We start from the raw sequence: 14756 nt of genomic DNA, 5'->3' as shown, positions 1-14756 counted from the left end.
TCCTAGGGCACCTTTCACATCACGTCCATGCAAGACTGAACGTATCTGTATTCGTCTGGTGACTAGCAAATCGGTTGTACGTATCTGTACTGTGGTTTGGGAGACACACTGGGGTCATTGGAGGGGGGAAGAGGGTCAGACGGCGTGCCTCTCGCTGTCAAAAATGATGAATTTAGGGTGAGAATTGCAGAGGAAGCAACGAGTTGTTCTGCCACCATCCACGTTGTTAAATTTAAACAAATCACCCATTGGAGTTTATATGTTTTTTCCCCCGCACAGCCAACAGAGAGGACGGCCCCGTGCTGAAGGTTAAGAGTTGTCCCTCAAGCTACCAGGCAGCCATCTGTCATGATCATTTAAGCTTTGGATCATTTAAGTTGTGCAGCGAAGACGACTTCAATCTCTATCAGTGTTAAACTGTAAAACCATGTACTTCTCCCATGTCATACAAATAAAAAAAGGTACGTATCTGCTGTCTGTCTTGTCTGTTAAGTATAACTGCAGTATCAGTCAAACTTAATGATGTCAACAGCACCACTGGAAACATGGACAGTCAGTTTTGCTCTCTTGATCTCCCGCTGCCAAGCCCCGAAACTCAAAAGGAATTCTAAATTTAGAGAAACCGATGACAGCATATGAATCAAGAATATTTCTCAATTTTTTTATTTTATACAAAGTTCCAACTGCTGGGGAGAGCGGCACTTAATACATGAATGATCTAATAACCTTGAGATGAAAAACAGTTATCTGCATTTTAGTATGCCAACTGACAAGCCTCTGGTGTAATCATGTAAAGTCTATTCAAATGTGGCATTCAGAGCCGGTATAGTATGCATTGTTCTGCATGGCTCAGTGGAACCAGACAAGTGGCTTTGCTGCCACCGCCAGACAGAAGGGCGTGGTGATGAAAAACAGTATTCAGTCTCTAGCGGGGTCCCAAGCAAAAACACATTAGTAAATGGTTGAAAATACTAGAACTAGCTGAGCTGTTCCTTCGCAGACACTTCACCAGCTTCAAACATGAGTGACATTTCATTCAAGATCAACAGAAATCAAGCGCTCCTGTGTGGGAATATCCAAAGTGTGTTCGACTTTGATTTTGCCCAGGTCTAGTCCTTATTCAGCCTGTTTGTGTGGCCTGATGGGGCCTATGGAGGGGGGCCGGTTGGTGAAGGGGTGCCACTGGCCCTGGATACTGGGGCTCTCTGTGTGGAAGGGCTTGCGGATGCGGATGATGTCCAGGCCGGACTGATTGGTCAGCTTGTTCACAAGCTCTGAAATCTGCTGAGATGTTTTGCTTGTGACAATCTCTTCCCTCACGTTGCTGTTTACTGCAGGGAAGGAAAAGGGAGATCAGGAGGTATCAGCGAGTTGAGAGGGGACATAGCGGAAACATTTCATACACTTCAAAATGTAACAAAGTCAACAAGAATAACTGATTTCAGTTGACACTATGACTAAGTCATGTGAAATCCCCCATGGCATTTCATTTCTACCAAAACCAAATAGAGGCCTCATGAAATCCTGTATTACAGTGCCCCCTACCTGAGTAGTGACAACAAAACGCCTATGATTCATTAGTATTCACTTCATTTTTCATTGTTAGTTTCTGATCAAGCAATATAATTTTGTCATAATTTTCACCTAAAAAGGTTGATTATAACCCTAGACCTAACCTTAAACTCACTGGAGACCTCATGCCTATGATTGATTGATTGTGAATTTTCAAAGATATAGCATGTCAAAGTATACCCTCTGTTCTGATAATACAGTATGTTTCAAATGTAGGTATACCTTTTAAAAAAATAAATAAGTTATAATAATAATAATAAATTTTTGTTTTTACGTAAATAATTCCACATTCAACAGTCTGTAAATAATAGGTGTACCTATATAAATGTATACCTACCTTTGAAACACCCAGTATAATGAGCATAGAAATGTAGAGTTAGTCAGATGTGTTATGAAGACACCAAGCCGTGAACACTTACAGTATTCTGCAACTATTTTGGGAATCCTGCAGGCCTGGGGAGACACATACACTACAGTCCCAGGGTTTTTCTTGGCATAATCCACCACTCCCTCTTCAATAAAGTCCCTGAAAAAAGAAAAACAAGAGGTTGCAGTCACTGGGTGTTGCTGGGTTTGTAGGCAATACGTTTTTTTTTTGTTTTTTTTTAATGATTTGGTGCAGCAGTGTGGATTTGGTGTTTGGCTCCTATTTTGATATCTATATAACGATATACCTGATTGTGATACTGTGCTTTTTCTCAATATTGAGACTTAACCTATTTGTGGCAGTCAGTAAAATTGTATGTTACCTTTTTGATATGATTGTCATATCATATGCTTTTAGCAACAAGGGCATGTTTCCTGTAGCGGCACGGGAAGCATCCTACAGCAGCAGTAGCACAGCATCCAAAGGCAGTAGGACATCCAAACAGCATCCAAACTATATACAGTAGCATACAAACACAGCGTGCAGCGTGGTCTTACCTGACTCCTAACGAGCTCTGTGCGTTTTTGGAGAAGATGATGGAGATGCGCTTCAGCTGGCAGACATACCGACCAACCCCGTTCTGGAGAACACTTTGAAGGAAGCGGCTTGGCGTCCCTCTGGCAGTCATTTTTCAATCGCCTGCTAACTGTTATCAAGTAATTCATATATTGTTAATGTCGTTGGATAAAAATAAATCCGTTAGTGAGGTTAAAGGACAGCAAAATGCATAGAGGACGACTTGACGGGCATGTACTACACGTGGTCCGACAAGAATAAATTCCGGAGTCAAACATGACGGTGATTCAACACAGTTTAAAAAAAAATATGATGAAACTCAGCTTCGTCAATCAGCAATAAAATATTTAATATCACACATTTAAGTTAATATAACACGCAATGAACGCTTGGAAAATGTTTTGTTCATGTGATATAAAAATGTGCAATGCGGTACCTTTCACGGGTTGGTTCACACGGACTTGTTTTGAAAACGCACCTAAAGCCCGGGCCAGACGCAGCATGGAGGAAAATGTGAGGACAGAGAAGATAGAGAGTAAGCTGAAGTTTATGCGATTTTCTTCGTTGACGTTAATTTATTTCGAATGGCGGTTTGGAGAGACAAATCCGAGCTTGTGTTCCTGTGGTTAATTTATCGAAAATAACTGTTCCTGCTTTACTAGGTATCCTTTGACCTCTTAGTGTGTCCCCCAAATATAGGTTGTGGTATGCAGTATTTTTGTAACTAACCCAGCTATGCACGGCTATATGTTGTAACTTATTTGCATAGGCAGATGTTTATTCATAATCTCGTGTCTGTTGCAGGTTAAACGTCTTAAACAGGTAACCAATGAGGAGGAGCTTGCTGCTGAAGGGCACCACCTGTCTCTTGCAGGTGGCAGCCCGAGGCTCCCCAAGGTTTCTCCACCGAAGACATGTTTCATCCCTCTGTGTGAGGCTCCTAACCCAGAGGCTCACTCACAGGTCGGCTGCGGCTCCATGTTTCCTACACGGACGACTATGGGGTACATACTTGCCACTTAGTGTGGCCAGGATGTACAAAAAGGACGCCAAGTCTACTTTAGACTTCCCTACAAGCCCCGTCACAGTCACAGACATCAAACAGTATCTACGCTCCAAAGACGTTTTATTCCACGACGGTTACAGCTGCCTGCAAGCCCCGAGTATCTTTACAGACTCGGGTTCTAGGAAAGAAGGCTTCTCTATGTTCATTGACAAAACCACCGGCCAGTTCCTGTGCAAAGACACGCTGGTGGAGGGCAGCTGGGAGGACCTCCAGGACTGTCTGGAGGTGTTGCAGAAGGCGGGTCAGGACTTCCTCAGCCCTGATGTGCTGCTGGGATATCCGGAAAGCCTGGAGGAGCAGGAGGAGAGGGAGAGGGAGCTGAGTGAGGTGCAGAGGATCTGGTCCAGCTCTGTGCCTCTCTCTGACCTCCCTGAGGAGGAGGCTCAGCTGATTAAAACCATGTTTCAGGTCCGTGAATGAGTTAGAGATGGACGTGTGGGTGTATCTGAGTAGACATGAGTGATTGAAATTTGTCTTGTTGTTTCAAATTGTTATACATATGTGAATACCTCAAGCATCTTCCCTACAGCATGATAATGAAGTGTATCTATGCCTTGTTTCAGATCACAAAGGTCTCTAATGCCACCCTCAAGCGGTTTGGGGTGAGGGTCTTTAAGCCCACCAAGAGCCTGGTTGTCCCCTGGTTTGGAGGACCTGCCTCCAGCTTGAAAGGGGTCAAGCTACTATCTGCCCAAACTACTGAGACTGGAAAAGTAGCTTATACTGAAGCCATAGTCCCCAAGTTTAACTCCTACTACAACCTGTTTGGCCTGCCCCTGGTGGGCCGTATGGACTCTGAGGTGGTGCTGACGGGTCAGGAGCTGGACACCCTGGCTGTGAGCCAGGCCACGGGGCTCCCTAGCGTTGCTCTTCCTCGCGGGGTGAGCTGCCTTCCACCGATACTGCTGCCCTACCTGGAGCAGTTCAAGCGGGTGACTCTGTGGCTGGGAGACGACATGCGCTCCTGGGAGGCGTCGAAGATCTTTTCTCGCAAGCTGGGGCTGAAGCGCTGCTACCTGGTACGACCGGGCGAGGACCGGCCGTGTCCGGTGGAGGCGCTGGCCCAAGGAATGAACTTAAGCCGCATCATCAAAGCCTCCATTCCAGCGGCCCATAAGTCCATAGTGTCCTTCAGGCAGCTCCGAGAGGATGTGTACGGGGAGCTGGTCAACACGGAGCAGGTGGCCGGAGTGAAGTGGAACGGTTTCAGGAGCTCAACAGGATCCTGAAAGGCCACCGAAAGGGGGAGCTGACGGTCTTCACAGGTATAGGAAGTCATGACGTTTAAAGCATAGAACATAAACAATAAGATGTTCACATATTCAGCATGCCATAGCTTTATTTTGATTAACTAAAATATCCCAAAAACGAATACTTTGGGGGTTTGGAGCATTGTAGTGTGTAGGCAGACTGGCTGTGTACCACATACTCTTTTTGTTTTGGGTTTGAATATGACTTTCATCACTCTACAGTGTGTACTATCAAATAAAGCAGAAATGTCACAAAATAATTAAAAATATGTATGCATTTAGTGTTCTACTCCACAGAAAACAATAGTAACTTACCATGTATATGTGTGTATATTTTTTAAACTTTGTTCGCCAGGTCCTACTGGCAGTGGGAAGACCACCTTTATCAGCGAGCTGGCCCTGGACCTTTGCATGCAGGGCGTCAACACGTTATGGGGCAGCTTTGAGATCAACAACGTGCGTCTGGCTAAGATCATGCTGACCCAGTTTGCCATGCAGAGGCTGGAGGAGAACTTGGAGCAGTACGATTTCTGGGCCGACAAGTTTGAGGAGCTGCCACTCTACTTTATGACTTTCCATGGGCAGCAGAACATCAAGTAAGTCTCATGAATGTCTCAATAATCCAGCTAGTAGTGCCTTCATTGTATGAATGCAACCCCCTGTCCTATTAATCACACCCAGCATTTTGTAATTCTGGATATAAGCAAAGTGTCTCAGGCTAGAACAGAACATTAAGTCATTCAACTGGATTTCCTTAACAGCAGTAGATGGAAGTGGCAGCAGTAGTGAGCTGTAAGAATATGCCAGTGTTTTCTTTAAATTCTTTGATACTGTGCCTCATTTAAACTCCTGGTATGAATTATTTGAAAGTTGTGCTATATCGATGTGCAATCAGAAATTATTGGGACAGTGAGATAGATTCAATCCTTTTGCTGCTGACTCACCTGCAGTGTAATATGGATTTCACATCAAAAAATATTAATGCAAGCCAAGAAGAGCATTTTATTATGGATTGATCTCCACTTTAAACCACATTAAAGCAATGACAACACCAAAAAGACCAAATGTAGCTCATTGTCTCCACACTTGTGTGTTTGAATAGTGGATATGTATATTAGCATGGTCTACTCCGTCTGACTCTTCCTCCAACCTTTTCTGTAGGACAGTGCTTGACACTATGCAGCATGCTGTCTACCTCTATGATATCAACCATGTCATCATCGACAACCTGCAGTTCATGATGGGCCAGGAAAACCTCACTGTAGACAAGTGAGTAAGAGCTACACCTTTGATTATGACAAATGAGAACGTAAACATTCAATTGTTATCCTTAATCTGTGTGTCAATCTGAATAATACTGATACCGAAGGCAGCTCTAGCTCATTTCTTCACTCTATATTGTTTGTTTGATATGACTTTTCCACAGTGTCTGGTTTGTGATAACAATAAAAATTTAATTTGAATCCCTGACAGATGACAGATGGAAATTAATGTCAGTTTTATTGGGCGCATTACTTTTAGTGTGCAATATCCGTGACAAATACACAAATAAATTATGTTTCATATGATCCAGGTTTGCCGTCCAGGACCACATCATCGCGGCATTCAGGAAGTTTGCCACCAACAGCAGCTGCCACGTCACCCTGATCATTCACCCCAGGAAAGAGGAGGATGACAGAGAACTGCAAACAGCATCCATCTTTGGATCTGCGAAGGTGAGATAAGGAAATCTGGTTGAAGGACACTTTCTATTTACAGCAGGTATTGCATATGTATAGTTTTCAGTTCAGTCAACATGGTGTGGAAACTGAAGGGCACAGAGCATTCATTATCAAATATTTCATCATGAATTATGTGCGAACTGTTAGTAATCAATTTTGAATAAAATCCACTTACTGGATTACTTAAATTTAAAATGATTTGACCCCAATCCTGGTTCACACTCCTATTAATTGTAACAAAGGCTAGAAAGTGACAAACTGCTCTTTTGGCCTACCTTCAATTGCAAATGGCAGATTGCCAGACCGGACCTGAACAAATTCACAGCTTCATAGTTGAAAAGCTCACTTAGTATAATTAGTGCGTGTACTTTATTCCGCAACCATGCACTCATGTAATGAATTGAGGATATAATAAAAATAGGTGTCCTGACCCTCTTCACAAAGCTGCAGGTGTTTGACCTAACTAAGATAAATCTTGACCTTTAACCCCCTCCAGGCCAGCCAGGAGGCAGACAACGTCCTCATTCTGCAGGAGAAGAAGCTGGTCACCTGTCCCGGCCGCAGGTCCCTGCAGGTGACCAAGAACCGCTTTGACGGAGACGTGGGCATCTTCCCTCTGGATTTCCTCAAGGCCTCGCTCACCTTCTCGGCTCCCGTCAAGGGCAAGCTCAAGCTGAGGAAGGTCAGCAAGCCAGAAAACGAGGAGGTCAAGGAGGACAAGGTGGCAGTGAAGAAGGAAGAGGCGACTGTTAAGAAAGAGAAAGCAGAGAAAGCAGCCAAAACAACAAAGACTCCACGAGCTGTTAAGACTCCTGCAGCAGGAAAGGAAACCATGGCAAAGTGATGATGTGGAACATTCATGGACACAAGGGTGCATTTTCTGTGTTGATGGTGATCAGAGGTCAGTTTTACCATTTTCATAATAATATTTGAGGGTTAGAAAAGGGGAAGGAAAGCTGATCCCAAGTCAACTTTGCCCTGGAGCCATCAATAATGCTCGTTATATATTATAACATGATACTGTGTGATAATTCTGACATGATGTTTTTTGATATAAAGTCAGAAGGTTTATGTTAATAATACAAGTTTGACTAAAAACTGGAGTTGTATGTTATAATGTGGTAAGGCGTATATATATATATATATATATATGTATATATAAATGTATATGATGGAATATGATATGAAATGACAGCGCTGATAGTCATTCACAATGAAGCATATAGTTAGACCCAAAAAGTTAGAGGTTATTAAAGATTGATTTCATTATGGAATGGAATATGGAAGGAAACCAGAATGTGGAAAGAGACATCTGAAGTGTTAGTAGTTGGTTAAAGTTGAATGGTGTAAATGATGTTGGACTTTTTTACAGTTTCTAAAGCTTTTGTATACAGCCATCACTGTATGTTAAGACTGAATTCTCCGGTGAATTGTTGATGAAATTTAACTTGTTCTTCAATTTGAAAGAATACTGTGATATCAAAAGCTAGTTTTTATACTAGTGTTCAGTATTTCATGGTAAAACACTACTGTTTTGTCTGTGTGTGTCTGCTTGTCAGGATGATATAAGCGCTTACATAGTGTCATAATGTGCTCTCTACTGATTTTTTGTTTTACAGTGATGATTATCATGAATGAAATGCTTGTTTTTGTTAAATAAAATGCTTGTGATAAAGCTTTTCGGCTGCGTTTTCACTTTTGGCCGATAGGGGGCGTTTGTGTCTTACAGATGACAGTTTAGGTCATTCTAGATAAAGGGTGATGGGGCATTAACCTACACAGCAAGTGTCACCGACCCTATTTACACCTGGCATTAAAATCTGACTGTAGACATGTATTTAATTAAGCTTTGTATTTAGACTTCAACATTGACTATTTTAACATTATAAAAAAAATCTATTGTAACTATTGCCTTGGATGTCAGAGTGATTTATAAGTGTAATTAAAGAAAGCATGATAGTGCACAGTCATGCGCAGGAGCTGGCAGAATACCTGTATAGCTGAACAGCTTGCTATATTTGTTCTGCACCTTAGGAAAAACTGCCAACAGTGCAGTTGCTGTACCTCTGTATTGGCAGACATCAATCTGAGCCTCAGGACTGATAACCGTTCATATAAATCTTTCAGTGGGAGTGATTATTTGCATGAGCATCAAAGATCTTCGGCCTCCTTTTTTTTTTTTTTATCTTTCAGGGTTGAGTGTTGGCTCTAATTATAGAAGAAACTGACGTGCCTTTGAACACTGATGAAAAAAGGGGGTCACATTACCCATTACTTGGGTGTTGGGCGGGTGGTAAATAGATGAGGCTTCTATAGGTTTTCTCTCACCTGCCTAATGCTTTCTCCTTATTGGCAGAAGGAGCCATCTCCAGTGTCAGATTGCACAATGAATTATTTAGAGTGAGTGAGTTTTAATAAAAACAAAGTGTGTTGCACAGCTATCTATATACTGCATATGAATATTTCATGGGTAAAAATCCAAGTGTTTCACCTCCACTGGTGCGGGGTTACATGTAGCATCAGCTGCTTTCAGAGTTGACAAAATGTGCATTATAAATTGCTGCAAGATGTATTGATGGTGGAAGCATTGTCCTATTTCCTCACAGTCGCTGCATGTCAGTGAAGCCAAATAAAATTCAGATTCACAAACGGTACGGTTCAGAGTGGGAATATGAGGCTGTCTATGTGTTTTATATTGGGGCCTCATTGATGTTTTTCAACCCTGGCATCCATTTTGAGAAAATCTTGTCTCACCCAGGGAATCAGACTCATTAAAAAATTAAACATCCTAGGACTCTGGAAGACTCATTAAAACATTCTAGGACTCTTGTCATGACCCATCAGAAACAAGCCCACCCCAGGCTTTTAATCGTAACATATGAACATTACATGCCACCCAGATGATAGAGGTAGAGATGCCATTATGATTTTAGTTTCTGAAGTACTGTGTCATATTGTTCCACCCTCCTTTAGTTCACAGAGTGGGGCCTCTCTGTCTCTCTCTGAGATCCTTACTGGCATCATCTTTGATGGAGCGGGCCAGGGACGCTCCTGGCACCGGGCTCAGTTTATATACACATGGCATGCGGACTCCTGAGCGCCTTGGCTAGCTGGAGCTGTAAAATATTGTTCTAAGTTGTGGGAATAATCCCTCGGCAAAAAAAAAAACAATACACTGTTGTCTTTTACCGTACACAGTGAGACGCATGTTGTGTTTGGGGTGAGAAGGAAGGAAAACAGGCTGTAGGAGGTTGTGATGGAGAGGTTTCGTGTGTGTGTGTGTGTGTGTGTGTGTGTTTATGCACGTAAAACACTTTGGATGAGATGGCAGGAGGGAGACAATTTCTGGGAAGATGTGGTGATAGCTGGGTTTACGTTCTATCATTTTCCTCTCATTTCTGAGGCTTACTGTAACACTCTGTTTTCGTGTGAATGTTTTACTGCTGTGTAAGTACACACTGCTTTCCATAATGACTACAGGCTGTGTGCTGGATGGGTCTGGGTGTCCTCTTGACTGTGTGGGTGTGGGATATGGCTGCTGAGGCCAGTGAATGGGGCTCTTTGTGTTTTAAGGCGTTCCTGCACCCAGATGATGGCAGCTCCGTCGCTTGCCAGCTCCTCAGACGGGGGAAAAACACACAAAAACTTGAATGAATATGACGCATATGCATGCAATCACGTGTGCTCGCACTTTTACACAGTATTTTCTCAAATCTTTACAATCTCAGCATCCAGTGATATATGGCATTACTGTTTACTTCATTCAACAAAGCTTTCAAAGATCATACGTCAAATTTTCATTTCTTTTGCGCCGAGTAAACAGAGAACAACAGGTGGTGAATGAAGTGGCCTACTTTGAACATGTAACTAGATTAAATATTGAAATGGCTTTGTTCTTCAAAGTGCAGCACTGGAGGTCTGATTGTTCCCTTTTGTTTTCAATGGTTAGCGCTGATCAGAGCTTCGCATGCTTATTGAAATAGCTGCCATCTGGAGAGGGGAGGAGATGAAACAACTTGAGTTACACAGCTCTTTATCATGAAGGAAACAAACTGTGAAGAAACCAAAGGAATTCCACTTCATCAGAGCGGGGATATGAGAGGTGAAGGGAAATGAGGCAGAAAAAAATATGTTTTTATTGAACTCTGCCACTGATAAACCCCTGTCTTATGCAGAATTTGACCAAACATTCATACTGAAAACATTATGATCAGATGTCATATATTGTATGTATCTAAAACATATTAGAAATAAGTTTAGTCATGACTCCATAAACTGGAAAAAGCATCTCAACAATCAATGAACAACGAACTGGAGGCCCCGGCTACTCCTGATAGTACTGCTGATGGGATGCATGGATACATGACATGCATGCATAGCTCTCCGCCCCATTAGCTGCCCTTCACTAAAGCAACTATTTGACCAAATCTGGAGGCAATTTCAGGACCTTCAATCAAAGTCAATCAGCGAGGGGCTTTGGCACAGCAAAGGGACTTTGCTCAAAGTCCAAGAGGGGATCGTATTCACAGTATTCTCAGCTCTTCTCTCTTGGACGTTGAGAGAAAATAGTATTGTATCGACTGGAGTAAAGCCGGTTCAGAAAACATGATTAGCATTGTTTTTTTTTATATTTCTCCTTTCTGGAAGAACTAGGCACAAAGAAGGAACCTACAGTGGAAAGGTTTCTTGGACACAAACGCAGCCTTTCTTTTGAAGCACAACAACAGCTGCTTGTGCACTTTGTAGTTGCTTGAATGGAAGCTTTATACACAGTCTGAACTGTAGGGAATTGTTCTCTTTGTCTTTGTATTTGATCCTGCAAACAAATTCACTCTCTGAATGATTTCTGATCATGTCTTCAATTCAATTCAATTCAATTCAGTTGTAACGTGAATATTTCAATGAGACATAGGCTGATGTCTTGTGGTGAATAATGCACAACAGCCTAGTCATGTTGCTTTGGTTGTGTTGTACATTCTCAACTTATCTTTACTTCCATAGATATTTTCCTCTTGGTTGATTTGCTCTGTCATGTTTTTTTTAATAGTACACAGGCATTTACATATTTTTTGTGATGAACAGACTTGGGTCCAATAGTCTTTTCGCAGAAAATTCTCTCCATTTGTTTGAGCATGCTTGGTGTTCCAGATGGGTGGGGTTAACTGTGTAAGGGCAGTTCAGATGCCAGGTATGTTGTCACTCACAGTAAAGTATACTTAACTGAATTTCAAATACAGTCTTGTGACTATCTAAACTTTCTGGTCCTGCTTGGCAAACCCCACCCATCTGGCACTTCTAGGAGCTTAAAACAAACAGTGAGAATGCCATTTGACCCAGGTCTGATGTTAGAATAGAGAGCATGAGAGAACTTGTTGAGGAGTATATTGAGAGCATGGAGTAAGTTGAGTAGTACATTGCATTTGTCTGCGTCTGTCACATGACGATTTCCCTTTTCAATGACAACAAAATAACTTCCAAGATGGGAAACTGGGATAGCTTTGGACCCGGCATTCAGAACAATAAAGTTCCTAAAAATACCAAGGAAACATGGCACACTTCTGACATTAGAGACAATGAGGCTACTGATCATGAATGTTCATAAATAATGAACCATCTTTAATCATCATAACTAGTGATGAGACTTTAAGCACCATTCCCACAATAACAATAGCACTGAGTGGGAGGACGTGCATGTCTTGTTCCTCTGTGCGTGCCGACAGACCGTGCAGATGTGACTCAAGCTGCTTTCAGACAGACCAGAGGCTATTTCAGACTCCCAGCTGATTCAAGATGCCCCACCGTCCCCTGAATGTCAGGACGCAAGGGGGCTTCACTTCACTCTGCCTCACCAACTCACGTGCACTCTGCACGTTTGACCCACATTACCCTACCCAATGTCTGCCGCTGCGTATATTAATAACCAAATCCTCCCCTCTGTGTTCCCAGACCAAAGGAAAGGCTCGTGTTTCAGCTCATTATGTGAACTCGATGTTTCTGTTTAAGGGCTGAGTGTGATGATGAGGAGACAAGTTACTGGAAGGAACTGTAGAATGTTCCTGAATTGAGGGTCTCCATTGACATAAGACATTTACACTGCCAGTCAAAAGTTTGGACACACCTGATTGAATGTACTATGTTTTTCATGATCTTAAAGCCATTTTGATCTAAAGGCTTATGTTTCAATGCTTGAAATGTGTTTCTTAGACAAATATAAATAGTGAAGATGCCTGTGTATGAATGTATGAATTTCTTTCGATTTCGTTTTGATTTGAACAGTTTTTTGGTCACTGCATAATTCCATTTATGTTATTTCATAGTTCTGATGTCTTTATTGTTATTCTAAAATGTGAAAAATAGTAAAAAATAAAGAAACTTTTTACTGGTTTGCCTCAGTCAAAGTAAATTTAGCAGCTTTGAACTGTGAGGACCTTGATTCACAGAGGAGGACGGCTCAGTGAACTCAACATGAGCTGGACCCCTCTGAGGACGCCCGCAGTGCTTTGCCTCTCTCTTCCCCTGGCTGGCAGGTAGAGAGGTTCACCTACAGTCATCTAAAGGTCATCTGGCACGTGTTGCTTTTGGACTGCTCTCTCGCTGCGGTCACACAGAGTCTCATCCCAGTTACAGCATCCTCGCCGGTCCCATTACTTTCTGGTATGTGTGTATCCAGGACCTTGGCCCTCCTGATGCTCGGGCTCTTGGAGGACACGCTCGCGTCTCAAATGCTGAGCTGTCGTGTGACATTAGCGATGGGCCTTCAGTGGAGCCGTCCACCCCCGCTGACAGACCCGCACTGTAAACACCTGCTGTCTCGGTGTGCCTGACTGGCCACGCTTTTGCCTTTTGAACATGACAGGGAAAGCTTTTTGAGAGACAGCGCTGGGCCCGGGGCTTATGTAACGCCCAGATCTGGCCAAAGAGAATGCTGAGGGGCTTAATCTGCCCTGGCACCGTCGGTGTGGATGCTGTTCAAGGGCCCCGGGGGGACTGGAGAGGGAGTGAGAGCGTCCTCTCTTACTTAGCAGCTCTGTTTTTTTCAGCGTGCCGGAAAAAATAGGGGAGGTTAAAGGGATTCTATGGTAAAGGGGCAGGTGGGTTGACAATAAGAGGATAATTAGAGTGGTAGGAGATGAGAGCGTTAGGGGATGAGGGTGCTGGTAGAGACAGTAGAGGCTGCGGTGGAGGGAATAAATGAGTACTGGAAACTGTTAAGTGGGGCTTTTAGAAGGAGCCACCTCTGTAAGGCTTTTAGACGAGTGGAGGGCCTCATTCCTCTGAGGAGAGCGGTCAGAATTAGCGTCCTACACACTGGAGGAGTGAGGCTCTTGGCAGGGCTTCAGCACCTCACACCAGACTTCTTTAATTCAGAGAGAGAGAGAGAGAGAGAGAGAGAGAGAGAGAGGGAGAAAGAGAGAGAGAGAGCTATGCTCAGCCAACCAGGAATATTCCAAGGCCAGTCCAAAGAAAATGCCCATTCACTCTCAAATTAGCCGTCTGCATGGCCACCTTCAAAGGAGGCCCCTCTCTACCTAATCTTCTCAGACTAAGTGTGCACACACTGACCGTCTGCTTCATAAAAGCCTGTGTGCAGCAAACCAGAGCCAATGATCGCTCAGTGCAGCAGTTAATTGAAGCATTATCGGCATAAGCTTGGACGCATAAGCTGATTACCTAACGGTGCAGCATCCTTCATAAAGATACATACAAAATATACCAGCATGCAATTTATAAATGCTGAAAATGGGCAATTTCAAGGCCGCTATATGCCATCAATTAAGATACTATGCAAATACTAGCCAGATGTGGATAGAAGAGAATTGAGTGCTTGCACAGAAAAAAAAAAGTGTCGTACTGAATATTCAACTCAAATGCTGCATGAAACAATCGCATATTTTAATTCTGCTCCTCAATTTAAAAAAAAAATGGCCAAAATTTGATAATGGGATCAAAGTAAGTGGACTATTCTCTAAATGACAAAGCAATTCCCTTGGCACTCTGATACCCAGATTAGCTGGCTCAGGGAGTCTTTGGCTGCTGGCTGCTCAAGTCTCTAGCCAATCATAACAAAAGAAATTTTGTTTTGAATTCCTGCAGAAAATAAACATACAGAGCTAATATGGCATCATGCCAAAAATGTTAACGTTCATATCAAGTGACATGTTCTGTTCAGACCTGAAGCTGCATAAATAATTTTACAAAGAAAT

The 14756-nt window shown here is 42.8% G+C and overlaps 2 protein-coding genes across 2 annotated transcripts; one reads left to right on the top strand and one right to left on the bottom strand.

Moving 5' to 3' along the window:
* Positions 1-679: 679 nt before the first annotated feature.
* On the bottom strand, positions 680-2757 carry mrpl43 (mitochondrial ribosomal protein L43). The gene is made up of 3 exons (XM_071522965.1): positions 2497-2757; positions 1992-2098; positions 680-1331 (listed from the first exon to the last, which is right to left on the bottom strand). The coding sequence occupies exons 1-3, from the start codon at positions 2625-2627 to the stop codon at positions 1117-1119; spliced, it is 453 nt and encodes a 150-aa protein (XP_071379066.1). The 5' UTR covers positions 2628-2757; the 3' UTR covers positions 680-1116.
* A 163-nt stretch (positions 2758-2920) lies between these two features.
* twnk (twinkle mtDNA helicase) lies at positions 2921-8166 on the top strand. Its single transcript, XM_071522972.1, is given in 8 exon segments — positions 2921-3050; positions 3320-3989; positions 4145-4778; positions 4781-4846; positions 5187-5427; positions 5993-6100; positions 6405-6546; positions 7049-8166. Coding segments are annotated over 7 exon segments (2184 nt in total). The 5' UTR covers positions 2921-3050; positions 3320-3344; the 3' UTR covers positions 7397-8166.
* The last annotated feature ends 6590 nt before the right edge of the window (positions 8167-14756 follow it).

The sequence above is a fragment of the Centroberyx affinis genome, unplaced genomic scaffold (genome assembly GCF_046629955.1).
Source record: "Centroberyx affinis isolate AG114_WGS23_722 - 3 ecotype Tasmania unplaced genomic scaffold, CSIRO-AGI_Caff_v1 ptg001049l_1, whole genome shotgun sequence".
Classification (NCBI taxonomy): domain Eukaryota; kingdom Metazoa; phylum Chordata; class Actinopteri; order Beryciformes; family Berycidae; genus Centroberyx; species Centroberyx affinis.
Note: the sequence above shows the minus strand (reverse complement) of the source record. Positions and strands in the feature narration are given on the sequence as shown.